Source organism: Falco peregrinus, chromosome 1 (genome assembly GCF_023634155.1).
Source record: "Falco peregrinus isolate bFalPer1 chromosome 1, bFalPer1.pri, whole genome shotgun sequence".
NCBI classification, from domain to species: domain Eukaryota; kingdom Metazoa; phylum Chordata; class Aves; order Falconiformes; family Falconidae; genus Falco; species Falco peregrinus.
In genome coordinates this window covers 93,891,217-93,913,980 of record NC_073721.1, presented here as the reverse complement: position 1 = coordinate 93,913,980, position 22,764 = coordinate 93,891,217, and the positions used below count along the sequence as shown (strand labels likewise).

Below are 22,764 nucleotides of genomic sequence, written 5' to 3'. Positions count from 1 at the left end.
GCAGTACCAGTAGTACTTGGTTAGCATAGGCATTCTAGCAAAGCGTGCTCTAGGATTTCATATTAGAAATTCTGGCAATTCGTGCTTCGGCCGTTTAGGAAGTTACTGCTCCTAAAGGACTACCCATTTCTCTGTTGGATGCCACTCCGCACCAAAGGTGGCAGAGTGAACGTTACACTTTTTTTTTAATCTCCAGTAGTTTTACAGATGTATTTACACCTCACTTCAAATACATTCCCTGCATACAGAAAAGGCACCAAAAATCTGAAGTAATTCAGTATATTTTATTACTTACACCATCAATTCTACTCTATTTAAAATTCAGACATCATATGCCTGCACTAACCTTCTTTAGATGAAGCTGTGGAAGCCAACACAAAAATCCATTTTGTGGCAGAAGCAGTACCACGAGGCACAATATTATTCCAGTAAGTGCCTTGAAAGAAAGAACAGAGTGGTATTGGAATGAAACTTAATTTTCTATTAAAATTTTTTATTATTTAAATTGTTAAAAACATAAAGAAATTCTATCGCAATCAATTATTAACAACCAACTAGACAAGATTTTCTATGTAAATCTTTGAAGAAACTGTTGGGGAGGGGGAACTACCTGCTGACACATGCGTATATATATGTATACACACACACAGAGAAAAGTGGGAGTGCAGAAAAGAAGGATAAGGGAGAAGATTAATGGTCTTCAACAGGAGACCAATATGGTGACAGGGTTAAACAGACAATGTTCTAGATCTATTCTTAGTGTTTACCTGATCAAGGAAATGTACTAAATCAAAACTCTATTTTGAGAAATATAGCAAGAAAAATAAAGCAATTCCTCTAATGCTGTAAAACCATAACATCACTGTTTTGCATAGTCACACCAATCATGAACCAGACTCCCCTGTGCTAGATAAAACAGGCACTATAGCTCAAGATTACCTTCTCACCCCAGAGAAGAGACACATGCAGGTACTAAAAGAAATAACCTGTGCACAGTTCAGTAGTGGACAATGAATTTTCCATGCAAAATGTTTCCCTTTAAATGGGAAAGTATTTAAGATCAAATGCTAAGGAATCATTTCATTTAATTTTTAAACATGGAAAAAATTGTTAAATCTGCCCTGCCTCACCATGGATAATTTTTGTGGTGACAAAACTGTAGTTAGTTACTTATTCTATTTATTTTTCTTAACCTAAAAATATTAGATGTAAAAGCACACCAACCTATTAAGTTTCCCTTTGCCACATGGAATTCATTTTTGCCTGAAGAGATCCAGACTCCACTGCCATTAACTCCAAGGAGGCTGGGCTGACACTGAAGCTGCTGTGACCAAAATGCCATTCGAAGCTTATCAGCCACCTTCTCCACAGGTGCCTGAGCTGCTGTTGCCACTGTATGAGTTGCCTGGATTATTGTCTGAAACAGGCTGTACTGGTCAAACACTACATAATCAGTGATGCTTACCTGGAACAAAAATGAAGTGTTCTTAATTAGTTACGTTTTTGGGGGAACTGCAGAACCTTTCATCAGAAGCTCTGTGTGTGCACTTTATGTATAGGAAATCTACCAAGAGTTTAGAAACCTTCAAAGTGTAGGAAGGGAAAAATAATACAGTACATTTTTAATAAGTAAGAGTCTTGATAATAAACCAGTGCCAATATTAAACATCATCTTACAATTCCCTCCTGCCCAACAACCCACTCCGAATTCTGCATTTTAAGAAAGCCTTTTGTTTTGGAATGACATCTCTCCTCTTCTCTCTCCCTAAAAACTTGTTGAAGTCTGCAAACTATGAGTCGAATTTTCCATTTCCCAAAGGAAGAGAGAAACTTGCATAGTGTGGCAATTTAAACCACATCACAAAAATTTGTATGTAATATTCCTTTACAACAACCTCATGGGCATTTTAATTGATAAGGCAGGAGGAGGTCTAAATAAACAGTTGCCCAAGTTCTGTCACAGACAACTAGGTTGGCCACACACTGGGATACTCCTAGAAAGGAAGGAAATACTTAAGTGCACAAAAAAAGCAGTTTGTCAACAACCTCAAACCCAAGCTATTTGTGATGCCTACATGCAAGAAGATATTATATATGTACATAAACTGAAATTCTCTTAACTTAGGTAGACACATAGACAAACAAATTTTCTGTATAATTGGTTTTGTACCCCCTTTGCCCCCATCCCTATCTCAAGGGAAAATAAAAAATGCTGGGGAAAACAAAGAGTTGGGAATTCTAAATCAATACCAGAGAGTAATTGCAGTAGCTGACTTGTTTTTACCCACATGATCTGTGATTGAAGCAAGCAGCCTTGTATCTCACATTTTCAAAAAAACCTCAACTGAATGGAAAGACATGTAATAGAAACTTTTTTGCAAGGTTACTTATTATTTGTCTCATCTAGCTAAGGAAAAGGATGGATACTGGAAGACAAGAGAAGAGATTGCACTCAGCAGCCAGACTTGTATGCTCTGCCTAAACAGCTTGTCCTATCCTATTGCCACTGTTAAGATACCAAGCTACATGCACCATTGATATGACCTGGTAGAGCATTTCCTGTGTTCTTGAAAACTGCTGTGATGCTGCTCTGGATGGCCATGGTATGGGCATTTTTTTTTTCCTTCTTGTTTATAGAAGACATGAAAAGGGATTTCAGCCATAGCCACACCACAGTTTTAATAAACTGAATAAAGAGTGCTACAATATATCAAACATTTCATTGAATTTTATTCCATGGGAAAACAATGCAAATAATACACTTAAGGTAAAAGACTAAAATGAAAGCAAAATAAAAAAAATGCCTACTTGCCACCAATGGTTATCATCTCCTTGTGGTTTCTTTGAAACTATACCAGTTCTGAACCACAGATTTCCATGGATATCCAAAGCCCATAATGTCTGCTGATCTCCAAGGGTTATGCACACTGGTTCCAAAGCTTGCATTTCACTGGAAATGCAAACAAGTACAAAAAATTAAAAAACTTACTTCAAATCTATGCTTACGGTATTTCAAGGAAGCTGTTAAAATGCTAACGGCAGTTCAAAATCATCGAACTCAGTGTGGCCAAGCTCAAAACCACATTTGATTTCAAATTTTCACAGTTAAATCAGTAATTCCAATTTTATTAGTTTGCGTAAGTAAAAACCATTCAACAACAAAAAAAGTAAGCCTTTCAAAGATCCCTTGAGATTTCAAACTTAGATACATAGCAATAAAACTAAAAAGAAATAAAGAGCTGTGATCTTTGACTTTTGATAAAGCAGCTTCATAAGTGTATCTTCTCGAACTTCCTAGACCTATTCTGAGAACTATACTAGCAGTTCAGGGACCATAAATAAAAAACTCAACTTAACTACATGGCAAAGATAAATGTTGAGTTTAGGACTAGAAATTTCTTGTATTACTAAACTGATTTTCAAGCTCAGAAAGTCAACAGGATCAGGTGACCATATCAGACATTTAAAAGGTAGCCAACAATGCTGTTTCTTTCAGAAAACCTCTCTCAACGACTTACAAACAAACAGGGACTGCTTTCTGCAATTGTAATACAAAGCCCAAGAACATTTAACTCCTCCTAAGGCATAGGTCAAGCAGATATTTTCATTAAATACACTAATTAAAGCACATGCAAAGTTCAGATTTGAACAAGACACGGAATATCTCCTTAGAGTCTTCAAGGGCCAAATACCAGGTTGTGAGCTAACACAAGTTAAAGCTTCACAACAGGATATTCAGTGGAAGATAAAATCATATGACAACAAGAACTGGAATTTCTTCCTATACTTGCTTCAGGCTGATGTCACAAGAGAGACTATATTCTAGATTCTCAAAGCCAGCAGTAAACACGCAGTGCTTTTAACTTTATCTCAAATTAATCACTGAGAGCATAGGATCAACTACAAAGCTAAATACCAATTACCCAGAATATTTATAAAATGATATGACTGCGAAGTAGAGAAGTATCATCTGTGTGGATGACCAAGAAAATGCTGACATTTAATCTCAGAAAAAAATTTCATTCAAACATCCAGAGAATTCATTAAAGCCATTATGGCATAGATTAAAGAAACAGTATATAATCAAAAAATTATATTGACAGATTATTATAAAGATCTTTTTTAAATTGTTCTCACTTTCTTAAACTCATTTTAAACTGTGTTTCTACTTCTACTTACGGCAATTTCTTTCATTACATGGAAGTCATTCATCAGACAGAAAAACAGCAGTTACTCTGAATATGTCTGGACAAAGACTAAAGGGGACACACACTCACATAGGTCTGTATACACATGAGTTCAGGTAACACTTTCTCAAACATCAAGGAATTTCAGCACTGAAAACAATTATTTGTGTCATTCTGGTTATGATGCTGCCCCACCACCGTGTCATTACCTGACGATATCGCTCTTCCATTGTTCTCCTTCAGGACAAAAGCTGCTTACTCCTTCCCGGTATAGCAGGGCCCGCTGCTCACTCAATGCCCACACAACATTATTTCTGGATGTAACCTGCGACAGTGGATAAGGGCAGTCAACCTTTACTGCTCGGGCACAAGGACGATCCACACTCAGGCCTAGAAATCAAAAAATGAGGATTGCTTTACAAACTTTGGCTTTTTGCAACTAAAAGAAAAGAGACAAAGCTACTCAACAAAAGAAAATCAGGAAGGGAATATCCTTGGCATGCTAACGTTTTTCATTTGTTCAGTATTTCCTTGACTGACTGTTCCTTCTATCAACTATTAATCATTTCATCTAATATAGCTGAATTTATATTTTAATAAATAAAACACTGTATATCCTTCAACATCCCACAGAACACACAAGTCCTGTCCTGTCATTTCTGTTCCTTTCCTCCCTCTAGTGTCAGGATCAGGAATCTCCATTTATAAAACCTGTATTAGACTTGACAGAAGCATCAAAGAAAAAAGCAGTAATGGAAGCATTTTTACTCAAACGTGCCAGGAGAAGAGGAAACCTATCTGAATAGTGGCAGAAATTACAAAAAGAGCATGCCACAATGTGTAGTGTTGAAAGAAGGGGAGAGGCTCTGGCAGATTTATGGGAAGTTTGCACGCATTCATACATATTATCTACAGGAACATGTCATCTTCACAATTACACTTCATTTACACAGCTGCATGGGAAACTCCTCGAGAGCCATAGATTTTGCTTAACCTTCTCATGATGCCGAAGCAAGTATGAACAGCCTCCTCTGTATGATATTCTAAAATAACACAAAGAATGCTCATTTTAAACCTCTGAGCACACACTTTTGTTACGGAAGTTAAGACAGAACAGTGGAAAGAACGAAAAGATCTTGGAGGAACAGCTATCATTGGTTGCCTCACATTAACAAGACATATACTGAGAATTTCTTTTTGGCATTGAAGACAAATTTAGAAGTCTAGGAACAGCAGAATGTAAGCTGATGTAATCAAACCAATCTCTCGCAGGGAAGAATAATATTGACAGAATATAGAGAATAAAACCTCCACAGAGCCCTGTGTGATTGGCAACAAAAGTTCACTCTTTATCAACACTACCCATGCTCGTTGGCAATACGCATGGACCTTGAGCAGGACACTTGATTTCTCTTTAACTACTACACTTAATTAAAAGAAAATAATTTAAGAGTACAGTATCTTTGAAACAACGTTGTGCATTTCAACAGTTTTCTTAATCACAAAGAATTTTTATATTGTGCTACAGCAATTAAATCTACAAGAGAAATTAGAAGAGTACCAGAATTAAATAGAAGATAAATAAGAATTTTGATAGCCATTCTAGAATGCTGTCCTGCTTTAGTGTGTCTTACCTAGCCCTCCTCTTATTTTTCCAGTAATTCCTTCATCATGTTATTTGTAATTTTTTGTCACCAACTTAGCTCTCTGTGCAAAGCCTGCATGCCCAAGAGTCCTTGATACTCTTATCCCTTAACTCTCAAACTTGGAGCTACATCCTTCCTCCTTGTATTTCGCCCAAATACTGTCTGCATAACACCTAAAAAATGCATCCTCTTCTATTCACTGAAGCAGATAAAGCTAAGGCCATGACTTCAAAGTTGCCACTGCACTATCCCTTTTTCCTGATTCTTGCCTCATTCACATCCAAGTGAGAAGGCAGCTGTGATGATTGCTGCTCCACAGCCTGTTATATTCCTCCACTGGCTTTACTTTCTTTATCGTGTAAAATACATACCACTTGCCTATACTTCCAAGCACTTTATGATCTTCTATCTCAGAATATCTTCCTTTCATTATCAAGTGGTAATTCTTACCTCCAACAGATTTCTGCTTTTCAAAACACATAGCTTCTACTTTCCCCTACTCTGCCCCCCATACCTGAATTTCTTCTGAACAGCCACACACTATCTCATCACCTTTCTAATTTCTTCTTAAAACTTTGTTAAAATCCTTAAAGCAAGAAAAGAAAACCCACTTCAGGCTCAGCTGTTTCGATGCATCATACCATTTTCAAGGCAAGGATATTATTTCAGTATTTTCTGCAATCCTTTTTTATTTATCTGCATCTATCCCATATCCTTCCAATATCATAAATTCTCTATACTGTAGATACTCCACTTGGCACAAAAAAAATAAGTGGCCATGAACTGGCTTTTCCAGTCTCCTAATTACCCAGAATCTCACAACTGTTTCCAACCATTTCTCAAGTTAAAAAGGTTTCCCTATGTCCTGGTGGTGGATAAAAGTTTAAACCAAATTGTGACCATTCCATTCCATAGACTTGAACTCAAAATCTTAGCCCACAAAAATTCAAAGAACCTGCAATTAATTCAGGTACCTGTTTGCAGATACAGATCTCCATTTGTTCTGATAATCCAGGCGGTGTCATCACTTAAAGCTACAAATACAGCCTGGGGTAAAGCCTCATACCAGTGGCGTTTTCCTTTTATAGTTACTTTTCCACAAGCAAATGCTTTGTTAGTCTTCTGTTCGATCTTCCAGAGAAGAGCCCCTGTATGAGGAGTTAAGACAGAACATAGTATCACTTAGCAATTACTGTAACAGCGACAGCTGACTTCTCATGCCTACACCTAAATGAATCCCAGGGGAAAGGCAAACCAGTAGCATTAAACAAAAATGCGAGGTTTTAAACAACTTTTTTGTCTCTTTGTTAAAAAGCAAGACCAGAACAGTGGCTAACTTCACTAGGAATTCCTGAAATGCATTTACCATTAGAGTATGTACAATTTTTAAATGTTCAAATGCAAGTTACTTCTCCTTAGTTACACACTGTAAACTAACAAAACAAGTTCCATGTCAAGGGCAAATAAGCCTACTATTAAGAGACTGAAGTTCATGGCTTGCTTCTGTACTATGTTGGTACATCCTCAGTACATAAAGGAAAAGGGGTTAATTGTAGTACTTTCACTGTTTACAAATACTAGCATTAAAACATAACTTTTGTGGACCAGTCATGAGTGACAAATACCTGAACAGGTGTGCACATCACAGTGGGCAGCACTGTTACCTGCTCATTACATGTCATGTCACAAGCAGACAAAATGCAGCAATGCAACTGCACAAATCCAACTTGAGAACTTTTCCTCACTCAAACTAGCAAGGACAGCTCAGAATAAGAAAACCAAACAGAATTCCAAACTTAAGTACTGACTGGCATCCATGCTGGCTCATACCAGAGCAGTGCATTGTCATATTAACTTCCTTTGAATAATTCCACAAGGTAGCATTTGATTCCATTTTGACATTTGTGATTAACATGCTCTTGTGTCAATATATCCACGGGGAACTGTGGATACTAGAAATTTGCACGAGTTCAATGGAAAACTGGGTGAGTTCCTGGAACTGCAGGATAATAAGCACAGAGCAACAACCTTTTGCTCAGGAAATCTCTGAGCCACCAACTGCAGTCTGAAACTACCAAGGGCAAATGTCATACATGCTAGCCTGTTCCTTTCCTGCAGGCCTTTGACCTGCCTTTGACCACTGTTAAGGACAAGATACTGAGCTGGATGAACCCATGATGATCTCACCTACTGTAGCTACTCCTAAATTTTTTTTGTCCATAAGAAAGCTCAGCTACAGATCTTTCTTCTTAAAACAGATAGCAAATCTTCCCCTACAGAGAGAAGGCAAGATTGACACATGGTTTTAGAGATGACAGGGGAAGAAAAGTAGTGGCAAGGCAGGAGACTAAGTAAAGAAAATGTCTGAGAAACTTGTATTTTCACACGAGTCCTGGAACAATCTGGAAGGCCAAAAGTGACATGAGTTTACAGTCAAAACCTGTTTAATTTTAATCAAACTTAACCCTCACTTCCAACCACACAAAAATTGAAAGTTTTTCTTTAGTATTAAAAAAAATGATCAAATCAACAAACAAACCCCCACACAAAACCATTCTACATTTACAACAAAAAGAATTTTAAATTTGGGAATCATAAGCAGTTCTGTAACAAAACCCAAGGTTTTGTATAGACAAGGACCTCTTTATTCATCTCCACCTGCCACTGAACTGCTACTTCTGAAGTTCACTTTAATCAGGCAGACACATGCCGAAAACTTCCCAAAATGCAACGTGAACCTGTTAGAATGACAGCCACTTAAACTAGAACATGGTATGCAGAGGTAGCGAAGATGCAGTCATATCACCTTGAATTACTTTTTTTTTTTTTTTTTTTTTTAACCCCACGCTAGTTTTACATGAAACGAGCCCCAAACCACCAAGTTTCTGGAAGTACTTTATTTAAACAACCCCACACACTAAACTGCCTATGTGGAATTTACATATACACTGAACCGTATCTGTACTTTCAGAAAAATGCCCAAGTTTCGCCTAATTAGATAATAGCCGTTATTAGAAAAAAAACAGGAGAGCAAAGCAAATAAACAATTCTATGCAAGTCTGGTACTTCGGAAGTCCCGGTGGGGCAGATGCCAACCAACCTGAGGGGGAAACTGCCACCTGCTGGACACCATCCTCAAACTTCTGCCACCGCAGCCCGGCCGCGGGAAGGGCACTGCAGTACAGGCTGCCTCTGTAGTCCAGGCACCAAATATATTTTTCGGAGACTACCAGGCTCAGGATGCCATAACCAGGGCCAGAGTATCCCATCCAGCTCTCTGCAAACTAAAAACTGTAGAGTCAGAACAGTGTCAGATGTCTACAAACCGCACAAGAAAATGGCTACATATACACAGCAGCTTCCATATTTTGATTAAAGAAGATCTGAACTTAAGGTTCCCAAGTACCTTAATCATGAATAATAAATTTGCCTTGTGCAAAATAAAACTACATCTTTCAGTGTTCTTTAAGATAGTATGTACTGCCAAGTAAGACTGCTAAAACAAAAGTTTTAGCAAAAAACCCCAAACAACCCACAACCCCCTCCACAGTGTCACCTACTTCCAAAAAGTGGAAAATCTTCTTGTATTAATTAAAGAACACATACTTAAAGTAAACGGCAGATGCGAAAAGGAATATATAGAAATGTTCAGTCTGTCTGTAGTCCAGGAAATCATTTATTGTCCATAAATTAAGTTATGAGCAAAGGGAACAAGATAGCTGGAGTGCAGAGACAGCTAAACATCCAGCTTTGATGCTCTCTGTATGGTACAGGAGCCACGCATTGCAGAATTTTAAAGACTGCTATCTTAAAATTTTGATAGCTTGCATGAGGTGAACCCAAGCACTACATACATGACCTACAACATAAGCATCTGTAAAGCTTATCTAAACATTCCAGAGTGTAAGAATATCATAACCTGAAACTAAAAGACTTCTACACTTTGGCCTGCACCTGTTACTAGATACGACACCATCAACTTATAACCCAACCTTTATCAACAAATACTTGGTTCATCTTAGTACAAGGCTGTTACAGGTTTAAAAAGAAACAAAACCCACAACCAAGAAGAATTGTTTCCATCGGGAAGAGTTCTGCTAAAACCCACAGTGATTTTGGCAGTTTTGCAGATTTTACAATTAATTTTAGTACTTCTTTTCTGTACAAGAATTACTATTTCTGGAAATGTTCACACACGAAATAACAATGAAGGAAAGAGGTTAACAGGAAAAGGAAAAATGTCCATATTTTAAATAGTACTAACTGCTACCTAGGGCACAGAGAAAGACTAATCCTTATTCTGAGTATTTACAGGTAAAATGATCCTTTAACTAGGGGCCGGCCATTTGAGGTAATCAGCATTAATTACCCATGAAGTCAGATGAAGTTGGGAATAGCATCGTGGAGAATTTGGGCTAGCGGAGGCCCAAACAAGGAGCAGCCTTTAAGCATGACTTGGTTTTACTGTTCAGTCTTCGGATGGCTTTATGACAGCATTTTTGTTGAGCTGGGAATAATATAGCCAGTGCAGCTTCACATTGTAAGCACACCTACCATTCTCAAGTCTGATACATCACATTTTGTAAGAGTTACGACACATATTGCTGTTTGGCTTTATGCTTTACTTTTTTTACTTGAATCGACTAAGAAAAAAACCTGCTTTCCTAAAGAAGGATAGAAGTTACATTAATGTTTCTTTTGAAATGCTGCAATTATGTATTTTAACTAAATTGAAGACATATACCTGATCAGATTTTAACAGCACCATTTCATCTAGGCTTATCTTGGCCACATCCTGGGAACCAAGCCCAGCACCAACTTCAGGCATGCTAGTCTCTGAGGATGAATACGGTAATCCATGTCCATAAATATCCTCTTCATCACTTGAGGCAGATTTCTCAGTCTTACTTTCATGAGTATCTGTTACCCATTCAGCAGTGCTAGTACTAGATTTAGCTTTGATTGCACTTTGAAAATTCCATCCAGAAATGGAACTGTTATCTGAATAAACATCGTTAGAGATGTCAAAGTGGAGCACAGAAGGATCTGCCAGAGCGCTGTGTATTAGAGAGAGTTGCTGTTGGTCTTCCCTACCAGTTTCACCACTTTCCTTTGGTGTCAGCGATTTCTGAACACCAAGTACACTGTCACATTCCAAAAACATTTGGTCTGTAAGGTCTGGCTCTTCAAAAGATTTTTCAGTGTCCTGCAGCTCCATTTTATCTAAGTTTTCATCTATTTTACACAGTGTAGGGAAATCCTGCTCCTCCTGTTGGCTCAGCTTTCCAAGACAGCATTCATTGCTTGCAGAAACCACACTACCATTATATTCACCATCAACACTGCTCGTCAAGTCTTCTGTAATGATTAGAGGAGAGACAGATGTTGAAGTGTCTATAATAGCTGAAGTACCCATGCCACTATCACTGTTTGGTAGTTTCTGTAAATCAACCGTATCTCCATTTTCTTCATTAATTAGTATAGTCGCAGACTCAGGAGACTGTAGGACACTGAAAGTTTCTGAACAGTTATCTTCTTGCAACATTGTATGGGACTCCACACTGAACATGCTTTCCTGATCTGGAGATCCAGTACTCAAATGATCAATGCTGCCACTCATTAGGCTGGAAGTCATGGAAAAGGAGTCTGCATTCAATGAATGTGGACTATCACCAGAAAGCTGACGCTCATAAATTGGTGTACCTTCCAGAGAGCTGTGGGTTTTCCTGGTCCCGCTTTCTGTTCTCATAAAAAAAAAAAAGAAAAAAAAAAGAAAAGGGGGGGGGATAGTATTTTTTTTTAATCTATTAAATTCCGAATCAAAGACAAACATTAAAATATTTCTATCACTGGGGATAGAGTTAAATCTAAAATTCAACATATGATTTTTTTCAACTTCAACACTAAAGGATAAGTATAAAGCCAAAAAAGTCTTAAAGCAAAACATTTAAAAGTTGTAACATTAATACAGTAAACAATTAAAATAATAAAGTACACTATTCTACAAACTAAAAAGCACAGCTAAGAAAGACACTGTCAAATATTCTAAACCAGATGAACAGATATTACACAGTTCCAATATAAAACTGGAAGCAGAATCCACTGTATGTTGCCATTAACCCATACATTGGAACCTTAAGCATGTTTACACAAAGCAAACCAAAGTTAAAATAATAAACAAATACATCTAAAAAGACTTCAATTTATCATTTTCAAAACCGTCTTTCATCTGAAACACAAACAGCCCCCTACAACCACTCATGTAGCTCAAGAGCATGACAATACAATATAAACGAAGTCTGTCAAACACACTCTCTTATGTGTAATATCAGAAATGACATGTTCTAATAATGAGTAGTGGCAGAGAAAGTTCTGCTAGACCTACCCTGTTTCTTCTTTTTTTTCTTTTTTACTTTAATTGGCTTTACAATCAGTTCTTGATCAAAATCTTCAGAGCTGATTGTGCTGAACCGTTGTGAAGGAAGTTGACCTTCTCTCTGAGCTTCTGAAAGTTGGTCTGCACATATCATAAAGCTAGAGCCACTGTCCACAGAATTTACTGAACTGCTCCTGCTTCTTGATTCACTTACTACAGAGCAGACCCTTTTTCTTGTCTCACTGCTCAAGTCTCCCACTCTATCAAAACTTTTCTCTGATAGCGTTGGAGTTTCCAGATCATCTTTCACTAAAGAATAAGAGTAATTTTTATCATCCATAACTGAGGGGGAAGTAACCATTTTTTTATCTGTTTCCACTGAAGGGCTAGATGATACAGATGCAACTACTGATAACGGGGTCAGCAATTTAGGACTCGTATCCGTTAAAGGATTCAGCAATTTTGAATTCACATCTGAAACTGACCAAAAGAAAAACAGAAGTATAAATATTAGTGCATCAAATCAGTAGAGGCATAGTACTTGGAGAGTATTGAAAGAAAAGAAGCTTTATGCAACACAAAAATATTCTAAATTCACAACATTTCAAATATGTATATCCACATGCACAATGTAAACTTCACGTAAGTAAATCTATATAAAATCATTTTAGTAACATCAATCCCCCAAAGCCTGTATCAAACTTTTTAAACAAAATTCTGAATTTATGTTTAGGTATGAAGAATGGTACAGGTGTTTAGCTAAGACCCAACAGTGCAACACACTGAAGTGCCACCCTGTATCTTTAACTTTTTCATTAAAACATTCAGTATGTTGGGGGGGGGGGGGGGAAATCAAGGAAAATTTACTAGACTAACCACTGTGGTAATTAGAAGAAAATATACTTCAATAAGGCTCCTTTCAAAATATACTTGGATGCTAAGATTAAAATAATAAAAAAATCCTCAAAGTTTATGAGTAAAGTACTGCTTCAATGACTAAAGCTACTGCTAATACATGGTGATAAGAAAGTTCTCTAGAATTCAGTGAGACTTCATAGCATATTTACTAGCATTTTGCTAATACAAAGCTAAGATGGAGTACTTTACATGCGTAAGTAGACCTGTGAGCATAATATGCTGTATAATGGTGTTTATAATCTTTAAGATTGAGAAATCAGACAGCACCATCATTAATGAAGTATTATTAACCCCGTCTTGTGAGTTCTAGTAACACAGATGCTGAAGTCAGATGGCAACAAATAAGAAAATAAACTCTCAATTTATTTTTGGAATTTTAATGACTATTATTTGGGGGTTTTGCCATTCTTTCTTTTTCATTGCTGGGAAGGATGAGATTTCCCCAGAATGTGGGTGGTGACAGGTGGCACAGAACCAACATATTCTGGCATCTCCAGCTCGGACAATCAAGACTGATCAGTAAAGAGATAACCACGATCAGGAATCCAGATTGCTTCAGCATTGTGGTTTAGAATAAGGTCTCAAATGCACAGATTAGAGATGCCTGGCTAGGATAATGATGATCCACTCTCAAAAAAAAGGGAACTATAATTTCTTAATACCCCCATTCTCACTGCAGCCAAAACACAAGCTCCGATGAGCAGATAAATCAGATCTCTAAATATAATTCGTAGAAACGGGTAAGTAACTCTACAGAATCTGGCATGTTTTTGCAATAACCTGAAGGTTTTTGTGGGGGTTTTGGTTTGTGGCTTTGGCTTTTTTAGTATTAAAGAAGTACAATAGGCACCATGTTGCATGGGGTACATAAAGTTTGCTACTCTATACAAACCTATTGATGACAGTCCTTCAGGTCTACTTGAAATTCTTATTATGTCTCTATCTCCCTTTAAGAGAAAAATCTCATTGTTGGTACAGGACACAGACACAATATCACCATATCCTTCCAAGCCACCAATCAAAGCCTATAAAGAGTCAACACAGAAAGAAGTAATTGGCATCAGATCAAACACACTGTTTGGACAAGATGGTGCTCTTAACAAAAGCATTCACTGGAATTTAATCAACATACATAGTTACAGAATAAAGATTTTATCTTATAAAAAAGAAAGAAAATAGAAAAAAGGAACAAGAAAGCACCCTTTAATTGTGGTGCTGCTAATTTTTGTACTAATTTTAATTTACATCTATTAGTTTTCTCTGTCCAAACTAACAGCAACAATATAACTAGAACTTAACATACAATTTGGTGGCAGAAAAGAGTCACAGTACAAATGTTCAAAACTATTTAGAAAAAAAGATAATAGCTTGTATTCACTTTCTTACACACTTTTAAGAAGACAAAATAGCTAACAGCTCACTCTATACCAAATAAAATGTAGTACTTGGTTTTTTGCAGACACCAACAGTAGTAGAAAGGAAAGAAGAAGCAGTTCCAGGCACGTTTATCAACCTAAAAACTTCTTTTTTGCATTACTAATTTGAATTTTTATATGCTTTTCTAACTACCAAAATTATGATGTTAACATCCAGACTGAAAGTTTTAAATATATTTAATCTTTATGCATAATATACCAAGCTAGTTTGTGAGCCTATCATTGCAATGACAACTCGAAGAGGGAGAGAATAAAGTCTTCTTTGTTAGGTTTAAATACAGATTTAAACCATAGAAGTGTAATGAATAACCCCAAGACAGTCTCACGGCATAGCACAAACAAAAACAAGTAACAAACAAAATATGCACCCACAACATTTATCTACCTGGTTCACAGTGTCTAGTAAGTAGATGCTGTATTCATTCCAGGTCAGGACCCATCCTTCTTGGAAAAAGCACGAAACAAGCCCAAGGTGTTTCTCTGGGGAGCTGTAACTTCCTCTGTCAGGTGGTTCCAAACGAGGATACAGTTCAAAAGTTTTTATTCCTCCAGCAAATACATCTTTCAATATGAATGTGGCCTGAACAGTTCCATGAACATCAGCCTTCCAGAGACGAAGCCCAGGTCTGGCAGCAAATAGCGTCAGGTCACTCTGTTTACATAGGCCAGGTATAAAACATGCCCCAAATTTGCCAGTGCTAAAATGAAAAAGAAGAATTTATTTTAAAAGCTATATACTCCACTTAGAAACAATTTTTAAAACTAACAGCACAAATTTACAAATGTAAATTATGAAAAATAAAAGTCTTTAATCAAAGTATTCGGTCAAATCTCTGAAGTACAAATTTGGTTACAGTAACACAAGAACAGTGCTTCCAAATAACAAGTTTTCCCTCAGCTTTAGATGTCACACACTACACCTATTAGGCAAGTGAAATGACTCCTCCTAATAAGCTCCATAGCCTTAACAGTACACTTTATCCATCCAAGAAAGAACCTACTATGCAGTCAATCTTTCTCCCAGAATTAATAAAAAAACCAAGAAAAACACCACAAACTAATGCTAAGAAACTGATAACCTCTCCTTGCAAGAAGCACAGAATGGACCTCAAATGTTAAAATCTTCATGTCTCATGCATAAAACCACTATTACTAGCACCCAAGAAAACCCCTCGTACATAAGATGGTGGGTGCTTGGTATTCCTCTTATAACTCATATCCCTGAAAGATACCTTACAAACCTTTCAATTTCCTCTACTTCCAGATATAGTCAGACATGCTGTTCTAAGACTGGGTGCCCTCTTCCTTCATATCCAAGAGAGATTACACAATAGAAGATGCCAGAAAGTCATACAAGAAGTTCCTAGCCTTTGAGTCAGCTCTAAGTGCTTGCTACGCATTTTTCCTTTTAATTCACTTCAGTGAATAAGTGAAATTGGGGTGCTGACTTGCTTTTTGAATCAGATATTACATCACACGTTAGATGGAGCTGATCACAATGCTTGCTCAGAACAAGTCACAGTAAACGAAGAAGGACCACAGAGGAAGTTTGGCGGTGATTTCAGTTTAAAAAAAATGAGAAAACATCTTAAATATTTTTTTGCATAATACTGCCCTGAAAATACGATTGTGACATATTTGCAACCATGTACTTTTTAAGTAGGTAGAATTGTTTCATGTTTGAGCACACATAGCTACTGCAATAACTTTTTATGAGCAGACTGTTGTGTTGTATTAATTTCACTTGCTTAGATCAATCTTTCTGTAATCTACTCTGAAAAGCTACAATTAATAGATGTGCCTGCACCAAGATTTTATGAGGGTTACTTTTTTCTGGGCTGTGTTCCGACTTGCTTCACAGATTTCTCTTCTGTGTAAAAAAGTAGAGTCCGTTGTAAAGTAGAGACAAGCAGCACTTTCTGGTTGTAATCCAACTGCACAATTGAAGATGGCTCTTCCAATACAAGGCTGGAGTTGCAAATACCCTTTTAAAGATACATACAATTAACACAAGTCAACCTTTCTAAAAATATAAAGTAATAACTAACACTGCAAAGAAGTTAATAGGCCCAAGAAAGAGAAAACTTTTGAACTACGGCTGCACAAAGTTCGTTTAATGAATGTGGAGTTCCCTTATGCAGACAAGAGAGGAGTCAGACTGCGTATCAGTGGCACACTATGAAATCTGATTTCTCTTGGACCATTAGCTAACGCATTTCACTTGAAATCAATAGGAACCCTAGGGCACGTTTTCTTCCTTCTCCTCCACTGCCAGGCCATACAATGCTGAGAAAATATTTACGTTTGGAGATGTTAAACCTTTCTGTCAAATCAAATGAGGGACAATCGTAGGTAAATCAGAATGGCTGTTATTTAAACTTCTCTCCCATACAGAAATTCAAGTTAGTACTTACTTTGCTGACATCCCAGGTCTGTATTAACAAGACCTTAGCAAAATCCCATTTACTGGTAACACTAGTTACCCGTGACTAGTCTGCTAGTCACCCAGCAGAAACCAAACATTACCTTTATTCTACACTCTACACTGAGTTACTGAACAATTCTGAACAAAAGTACTTCTTCAATACAGTGAATCAGCAACATCACATCATTCAAAAGCACCCTTTCCAAACAAAAGACAGACTGGCTGAAAGCTGAAGGAAAATATTTCAGACATTTCAGACGGGAACGTGGTAAAATAAGAAGGATCACCACTTTGTTTTTAAAATCCATTATTTTTTTAAAAGGTAAGGCAGTTGCGAAGGCTATCTCCTTGGGTGTGTGCACAGTTGGCCAAGTGTATGTGTACCAATAAAGCAGGCCAACTAAATACGTGATACTAAACACTTAACTAACTGCTAAATATTTAAACACACAAGCATTCTTTCAGAAAATTGTAAATGAGATTTAAGGCCTCTATAATAAATGCTCACCTGGTCTAGGTCTAGGGCAGAGTAGACAATCTTCCCTCTGTCATCTCCCGAGAATAATTTCATTCCATTGGGACTCCAAGCTAAAGCTGTTATACTACTTTTGTGGATACCAGCAACATCAAATCTCCGAAGCTGTGAAACAATACCAAAGCAATACATGAATGAGGAGAAGAGAAAATGGAGACACAAAACCTATTCAGTGACTCTGACTGATAAATTGGAGAGATCAAGTACAAAAGTGCAGGTCATTCTAATTTTTATTTAGCACAAAAAAAAAAACCCCAAAAAACCCCACACCACCAAAAAACCCACAAAACCCACCACCTAATAGCTCAGCCATTTATTATAAATGAGACATTTTGAAAAAGCATTTTTGATTAAATGTATCTTTTGTAATAAAAAGTATGCCTTAAGATTATTGCTTTTATAAGCTTAATGTATGAAGCCTAAAACACATTCACAGATATTTCATCAGGCAAAATTATCTCACTTTCACTACCCTAAAGAATCATGCTAACACTGTACTAGGATTTGCCATACTAAACCTCATAGGAGTTTAGCCAAATGCAAAGATTTACCTGTTTGTTTCTTCCAGGCAATGAAGACACAAGCTGAAAAACCGCAACCCGACCTGAGGCTGTACCAACAGCGACTAGATCATCGAAACAACTCAACAGCTTTACAAAAGTAATAGATTCACACTTCCCCTGTTGAAACAAACCATACATAAAACTCACAAAGTTAATAAGACACAAACAGCAGCTCAATTCTGAGCAACTCAGCTTCATTAGAAGAGAGAAGAGTAAAAGTTGATATTTACCTCAAAATTATATTTTTTCATCTGGTTTAAATGTCTGCAGTAGAGATAAAGCATTCCAATGCTGCTCCCCACGGCAATGTAGTCTCCATTGGTATCAAGTGCTGTGAGGTATACCACAACAGAGCGAAAGCCTTTTTGGACCTTTGTAGGAATGGCATTGAGAAGATAATATAAGGGACAAAACTCCTTAAATATAACCGGTGAAGCCACAGATGCCATAGCAAGCACTGACATCAGCAATTTTAAGGCTGAAATAAACACATCTACTTGACCACATAAGGAAATCTGAAAGACAAAAAGCAAAAGACATGTCATTAACTTCTTTGGAAAGAGTAAATGGTTAACAGAAAGCCACAATGTAGCAAGTAGGGATGTAGAAATTCTCAGATTTTGTTTTGTATAAAGAAAAAGCAAGTTAAACTCTTCTAGCGAATGTAAATTATTCTTAGAAGAACTGTTTTTATAGAATAAGCTTATGCCTTAGGTACAGCCAATATCTAAAGATGTATGGTAACCATAAATATGGGCTAACCACTTCTTGTTGCGCTGTGAGCTCATCAAAGTAGAGTTCAAATGCAGCATTTCTTCTCGTCTAGCTAGTGAAAGAACCACAAGGGCTCTGACACTGAACAATTCATGTGGTATATTTCCTCATCTATCTGCAAACTCTACCCTCAATCCTCCCAGCACTGAGAGCATGGGATATTCACTGTATTAGACAGTGCTATAAGACCAAACCGTCAAACTACTATTTATGCTCAGCTCCTTAATGCCCCACACCTCCAAGGAAAACATAGTTGAGAAACAATTCAGTTAAGAGCTACGTCTGCTATACAATCAAATAACAACCAAAAAATTAAATAGTGCGGGAAGAAAGAGGCAATGCAAAAATGACAGAAAACACAGTTTGGCCAACCCAGGAAAATATCCATGTAGCAACTGAATTTTGAAAGATAAGGAGCAAATGGAAAAAAGTACCATATGCCTGTGTTTCCCTTTACGGTTAAGCAAATAATTTCATGCTGGTGAGTGACACTGTAAATATACTTAGGGAACAATTCTGGCATCTTTCTAAGAGTAACGGAAACAAAGATTCTGTTTGCCTTCAAGAAAAAAAATGCAGTCAGAGCTCATCATAGTAATAACATATTGGTATCTTCAGAAAAAGCTGATACAACCATGACATATGTAAAAATATTCAAAAAATTTAATTAAACCCAGTAATTTTTCTCATCATGAGGTGACAGCCTTGACAAGAATACTTTGCAGTAGTAACTGTTCTCCTCATGGATGACTTTGGAACATGGAAAAGGAAAGAAACTTTACTTCTTGAATTTTGTTTTGCCACAAGCAAGCCTGATTAATCTAACAGATGTTTAGAATCTGCCAAAAATACCTTCAGTTTCCCAAGACAAGAATTTTGGATTTCTGCAAAGATTAAAGTTTTCTATGGTTGTTAAGCCTGTAACACTGAAGATTTTTTAAGCTTCGGCAGAGTTATAACTTCCTTAGAGAAATGAAAAACAGAAATATGCCAGTTGAAACACTTCTAAATGCTCAAAATTATTCTGTAAAGTATTCCTACTGCAATTTGTGAGATAGAGAAATAAAAACTAGGCATAATAGGGCCTAAGGATAGAAAATGGTATTTGTTTGGCAGCTTCACACATTGCTTATGGTGTATATCAACTAAATCAGAAAAAATATAGCTGCTTTAGTTTAATATCTCTATTACTGTGAAAACCTCTGATGTCTCAGTTTTCAAACTACTGCAGTTGCTGTGCAAGAGGATTCAGCACACAGGCTTTGGGCCCTGAAACACTTGCTGTCAACATACAATGCCACTAAATCCAAAAGGATTACTTGCATGACGTTACCCATTCAAGCCCATGCTAGACAAGACTGCAGGAATAAAGATTGGTTACTGGACCCACATTTTATTTCTGTTACAAAAACTGCCAGTAAATAAGCCAGTGCAGTTATTAGATGTTCTTAATTGTGATAAATTTTATTGCTTGCTAGAGCTTAGAAATTAATCCTACTCTTCTCCAGTGTTTACTGTCATGACACCTATTTTATAAAGTATCACAAGGACTGGCTGATGAACATGTCCAAATTATCTCTGAATAAAGAGTTCCTTTCAGAGTTGTTTACTAAGTTAACAGATAACCTCAGTGCATCAACATTCTTTTACAGTATTTTCACACACCACCTATTTCCTATCTTATATTGTAGGTCTCCTGCCCTGTCCTTCAGCATTGCTTCTATCATGCATACCTTCTATCCACAGTCAACTAAATAAAAAGAGAACCCACTGCTGAAGTCTCTTGTTTGCTGTTATAAACATGCTGTTTTGCCAGTTTAGTAATTTTACTAGCTGCTGGCCCTTTTTTTCTTTTTCTTTTTTTTCTGGTAAAATAAACCCCAGTCTTTGTCCTGAGTCTCAGATATATAAGTCTTCCTCTGTCTAATCTCAACTTCTACCACTGCCCAGCTACTGCCTCATAAATTTCATATATTTTGTTTTTTAAGTCCCTTTTGTCACTCCTACAATTCACATCTGTCATCATCCGAAGCTGCTTTTGTAGCTGGAACTCTCTCACACTTGCCAGTTGCCAAAGAACCTTGCAAGTCCTCCAAATTCATTCTCTCTCTTTGTTCCCATCACTTATCCTTCCAGCTCAATTAAACTGTTAAAAACATAATAATTCATTAAAAACTATGGAATTATGGAAATGCGTCCTGTCCAGAAAAAAGACTCGTTAACTCTTTCCTCTACAACAATCCTATCTGCCACCTGATGCATGTTTTCTAAGTTTATATTTAATTTAAAAAGAGAAAAAAGGGAGAGTTTGATAGGGCGTTTTTCCCCCACAGAAAACACTGGGAGGAATTATTTCTTGTCATATACTAAGTCAACTTAAAAAAATCTGCTGTCAGGTTAGGGTTCTCACTCTTTGTAAAACTTACGTATGATCTGATTTCAATACTCTCTGATGGCAAAGCTGTAAAAAAGTGAAATTAAGTTTTGTTCTCTATAACCCATTCACCCTGTACAATAAAAAAATGTATTAATAAACTATAATTTTCTTGCCATCATACACAAATTAGTTTCATCTTGAGTAGTTTACAGACTAACAAAACATTTGCATTGCTTACATGAAAACTGAAAGCTCAAATCATCACTTTCCTAAAAATACTGCTAACTAAGTAATTTTATCTACACAAAACAAATGTATAAAGGACTAGAGAATTGCAATATGGTCTATATATTCAAAAACTGCATAAACACCACGATTCTCTGCTTTTGAGCCTGAAGTCTTCAACATCCCCCTACTCACAGTTGTGTATCACATGTAGTCTTTTTATTAACAGCTTGAGGATTATTTGTTATCTGTTTTTCCTACTTTATTGATCAAAGCCAAACAGTGGATATAATCTATTTTCTCAGACAGATTTTGGAACTGGACACACATGTTCACTCTGCGTCAGCCACAGCTACTCTGAAGTACGTAACAGCTGTATAGTGCAAATCAGCTTGTGCTAAGCAGTTACCCTGCAGCAGAGATAGAGAAAAATACCTTATGTTGCACATCAAAAACAATCACCAAAGACAGTCCTTCCTTCTCAACTCACAAAGTTCCCAACAAGCTTTTAAATATTGCATTCAAGGCCATGTTTTGAAAAGCAATTTTTAAAAAAATTTCTCTGGTTACAGAAATAGGGCTCAACGCTGCCTAACAGAGGCAACTAACGTGAGAGATAATCCCATGGTTAAACAGATAGGCAGTGGTTAAAGGTTCAGTGCCAGGGTATGCCACAGATTGACTGCAGGAGGCTAAAGCTATCACCGCATTTCTCTGAGCCCGTGTCCTGTGTGTACATGAGGGACAACAGCTCTGGGGTTTTATATTCTTTGGCATAAAAACTTGAATTTAAGCTCTTCAGAGTACGGACAAACTCATATATATAACCACCACTAAACACAACAGCCTCTCATCTCAGCTAGATCCTGCTAACTAAAAAGAAAAGCGGTTTCATTCTCTGATTCTTCCCACATTTTTAGCCTGAGGAGCAGGCCACAAAACTGCCACATCTCCAGAGCTTTTCACAGCAAACAGGTGCCAAGCAGAGGGGCGAATGGTGATGCGCACCCCTGGCAGGCAGAGGACCCGCCAGCACACAGGTGGCAGTTACCTGACTGACCCATACGTCACTTTACAGGACTCCTGAAACGTTGCACTTTTGGCTCAGAAGAGAGTGGTGGGTTGGTTTTTTTTTTCAAAGAAAAAAGCCAAACAAACAAAACCAAAACAACAAACCCAGGTGACAGGGATGGAAAGGCCAGGAAAAGGAGCACCCGGGGTCCTGTGCATGCAGGTACGCCGAGAGGGGCAGTAGGAACCTGGCTTTACTCGCTCCGATGCTCTTGGGACACCCAGTTTGCC

General features: G+C 37.2%; 1 protein-coding gene across 4 annotated transcripts in view; it reads right to left on the bottom strand.

Moving 5' to 3' along the window:
• The window catches only part of TECPR2 (tectonin beta-propeller repeat containing 2), a 59,603-nt gene that overhangs the window by 36,234 nt on the left and 605 nt on the right, over window positions 1-22,764 (bottom strand). For all 4 annotated transcript variants that reach the window (XR_008745719.1, XR_008745717.1, XM_055795417.1 and 1 more), the window contains exons 2-15: window positions 18,317-18,601; window positions 18,075-18,203; window positions 17,497-17,628; window positions 16,391-16,548; window positions 14,949-15,261; window positions 14,020-14,152; window positions 12,219-12,689; window positions 10,578-11,572; window positions 8,934-9,117; window positions 6,808-6,981; window positions 4,397-4,577; window positions 2,809-2,950; window positions 1,225-1,465; window positions 347-436 (exon numbers count right to left, since the gene is read on the bottom strand). Coding sequence is in view for 2 of the 4 variants with exons in the window: in XM_055795417.1 (XP_055651392.1) it covers window positions 347-436; window positions 1,225-1,465; window positions 2,809-2,950; window positions 4,397-4,577; window positions 6,808-6,981; window positions 8,934-9,117; window positions 10,578-11,572; window positions 12,219-12,689; window positions 14,020-14,152; window positions 14,949-15,261; window positions 16,391-16,548; window positions 17,497-17,628; window positions 18,075-18,203; window positions 18,317-18,550 (3,577 nt within the window). In the remaining 2 variants the exon portion in view is untranslated. The remainder of the gene's footprint in view (window positions 1-346; window positions 437-1,224; window positions 1,466-2,808; window positions 2,951-4,396; window positions 4,578-6,807; window positions 6,982-8,933; window positions 9,118-10,577; window positions 11,573-12,218; window positions 12,690-14,019; window positions 14,153-14,948; window positions 15,262-16,390; window positions 16,549-17,496; window positions 17,629-18,074; window positions 18,204-18,316; window positions 18,602-22,764) is intronic.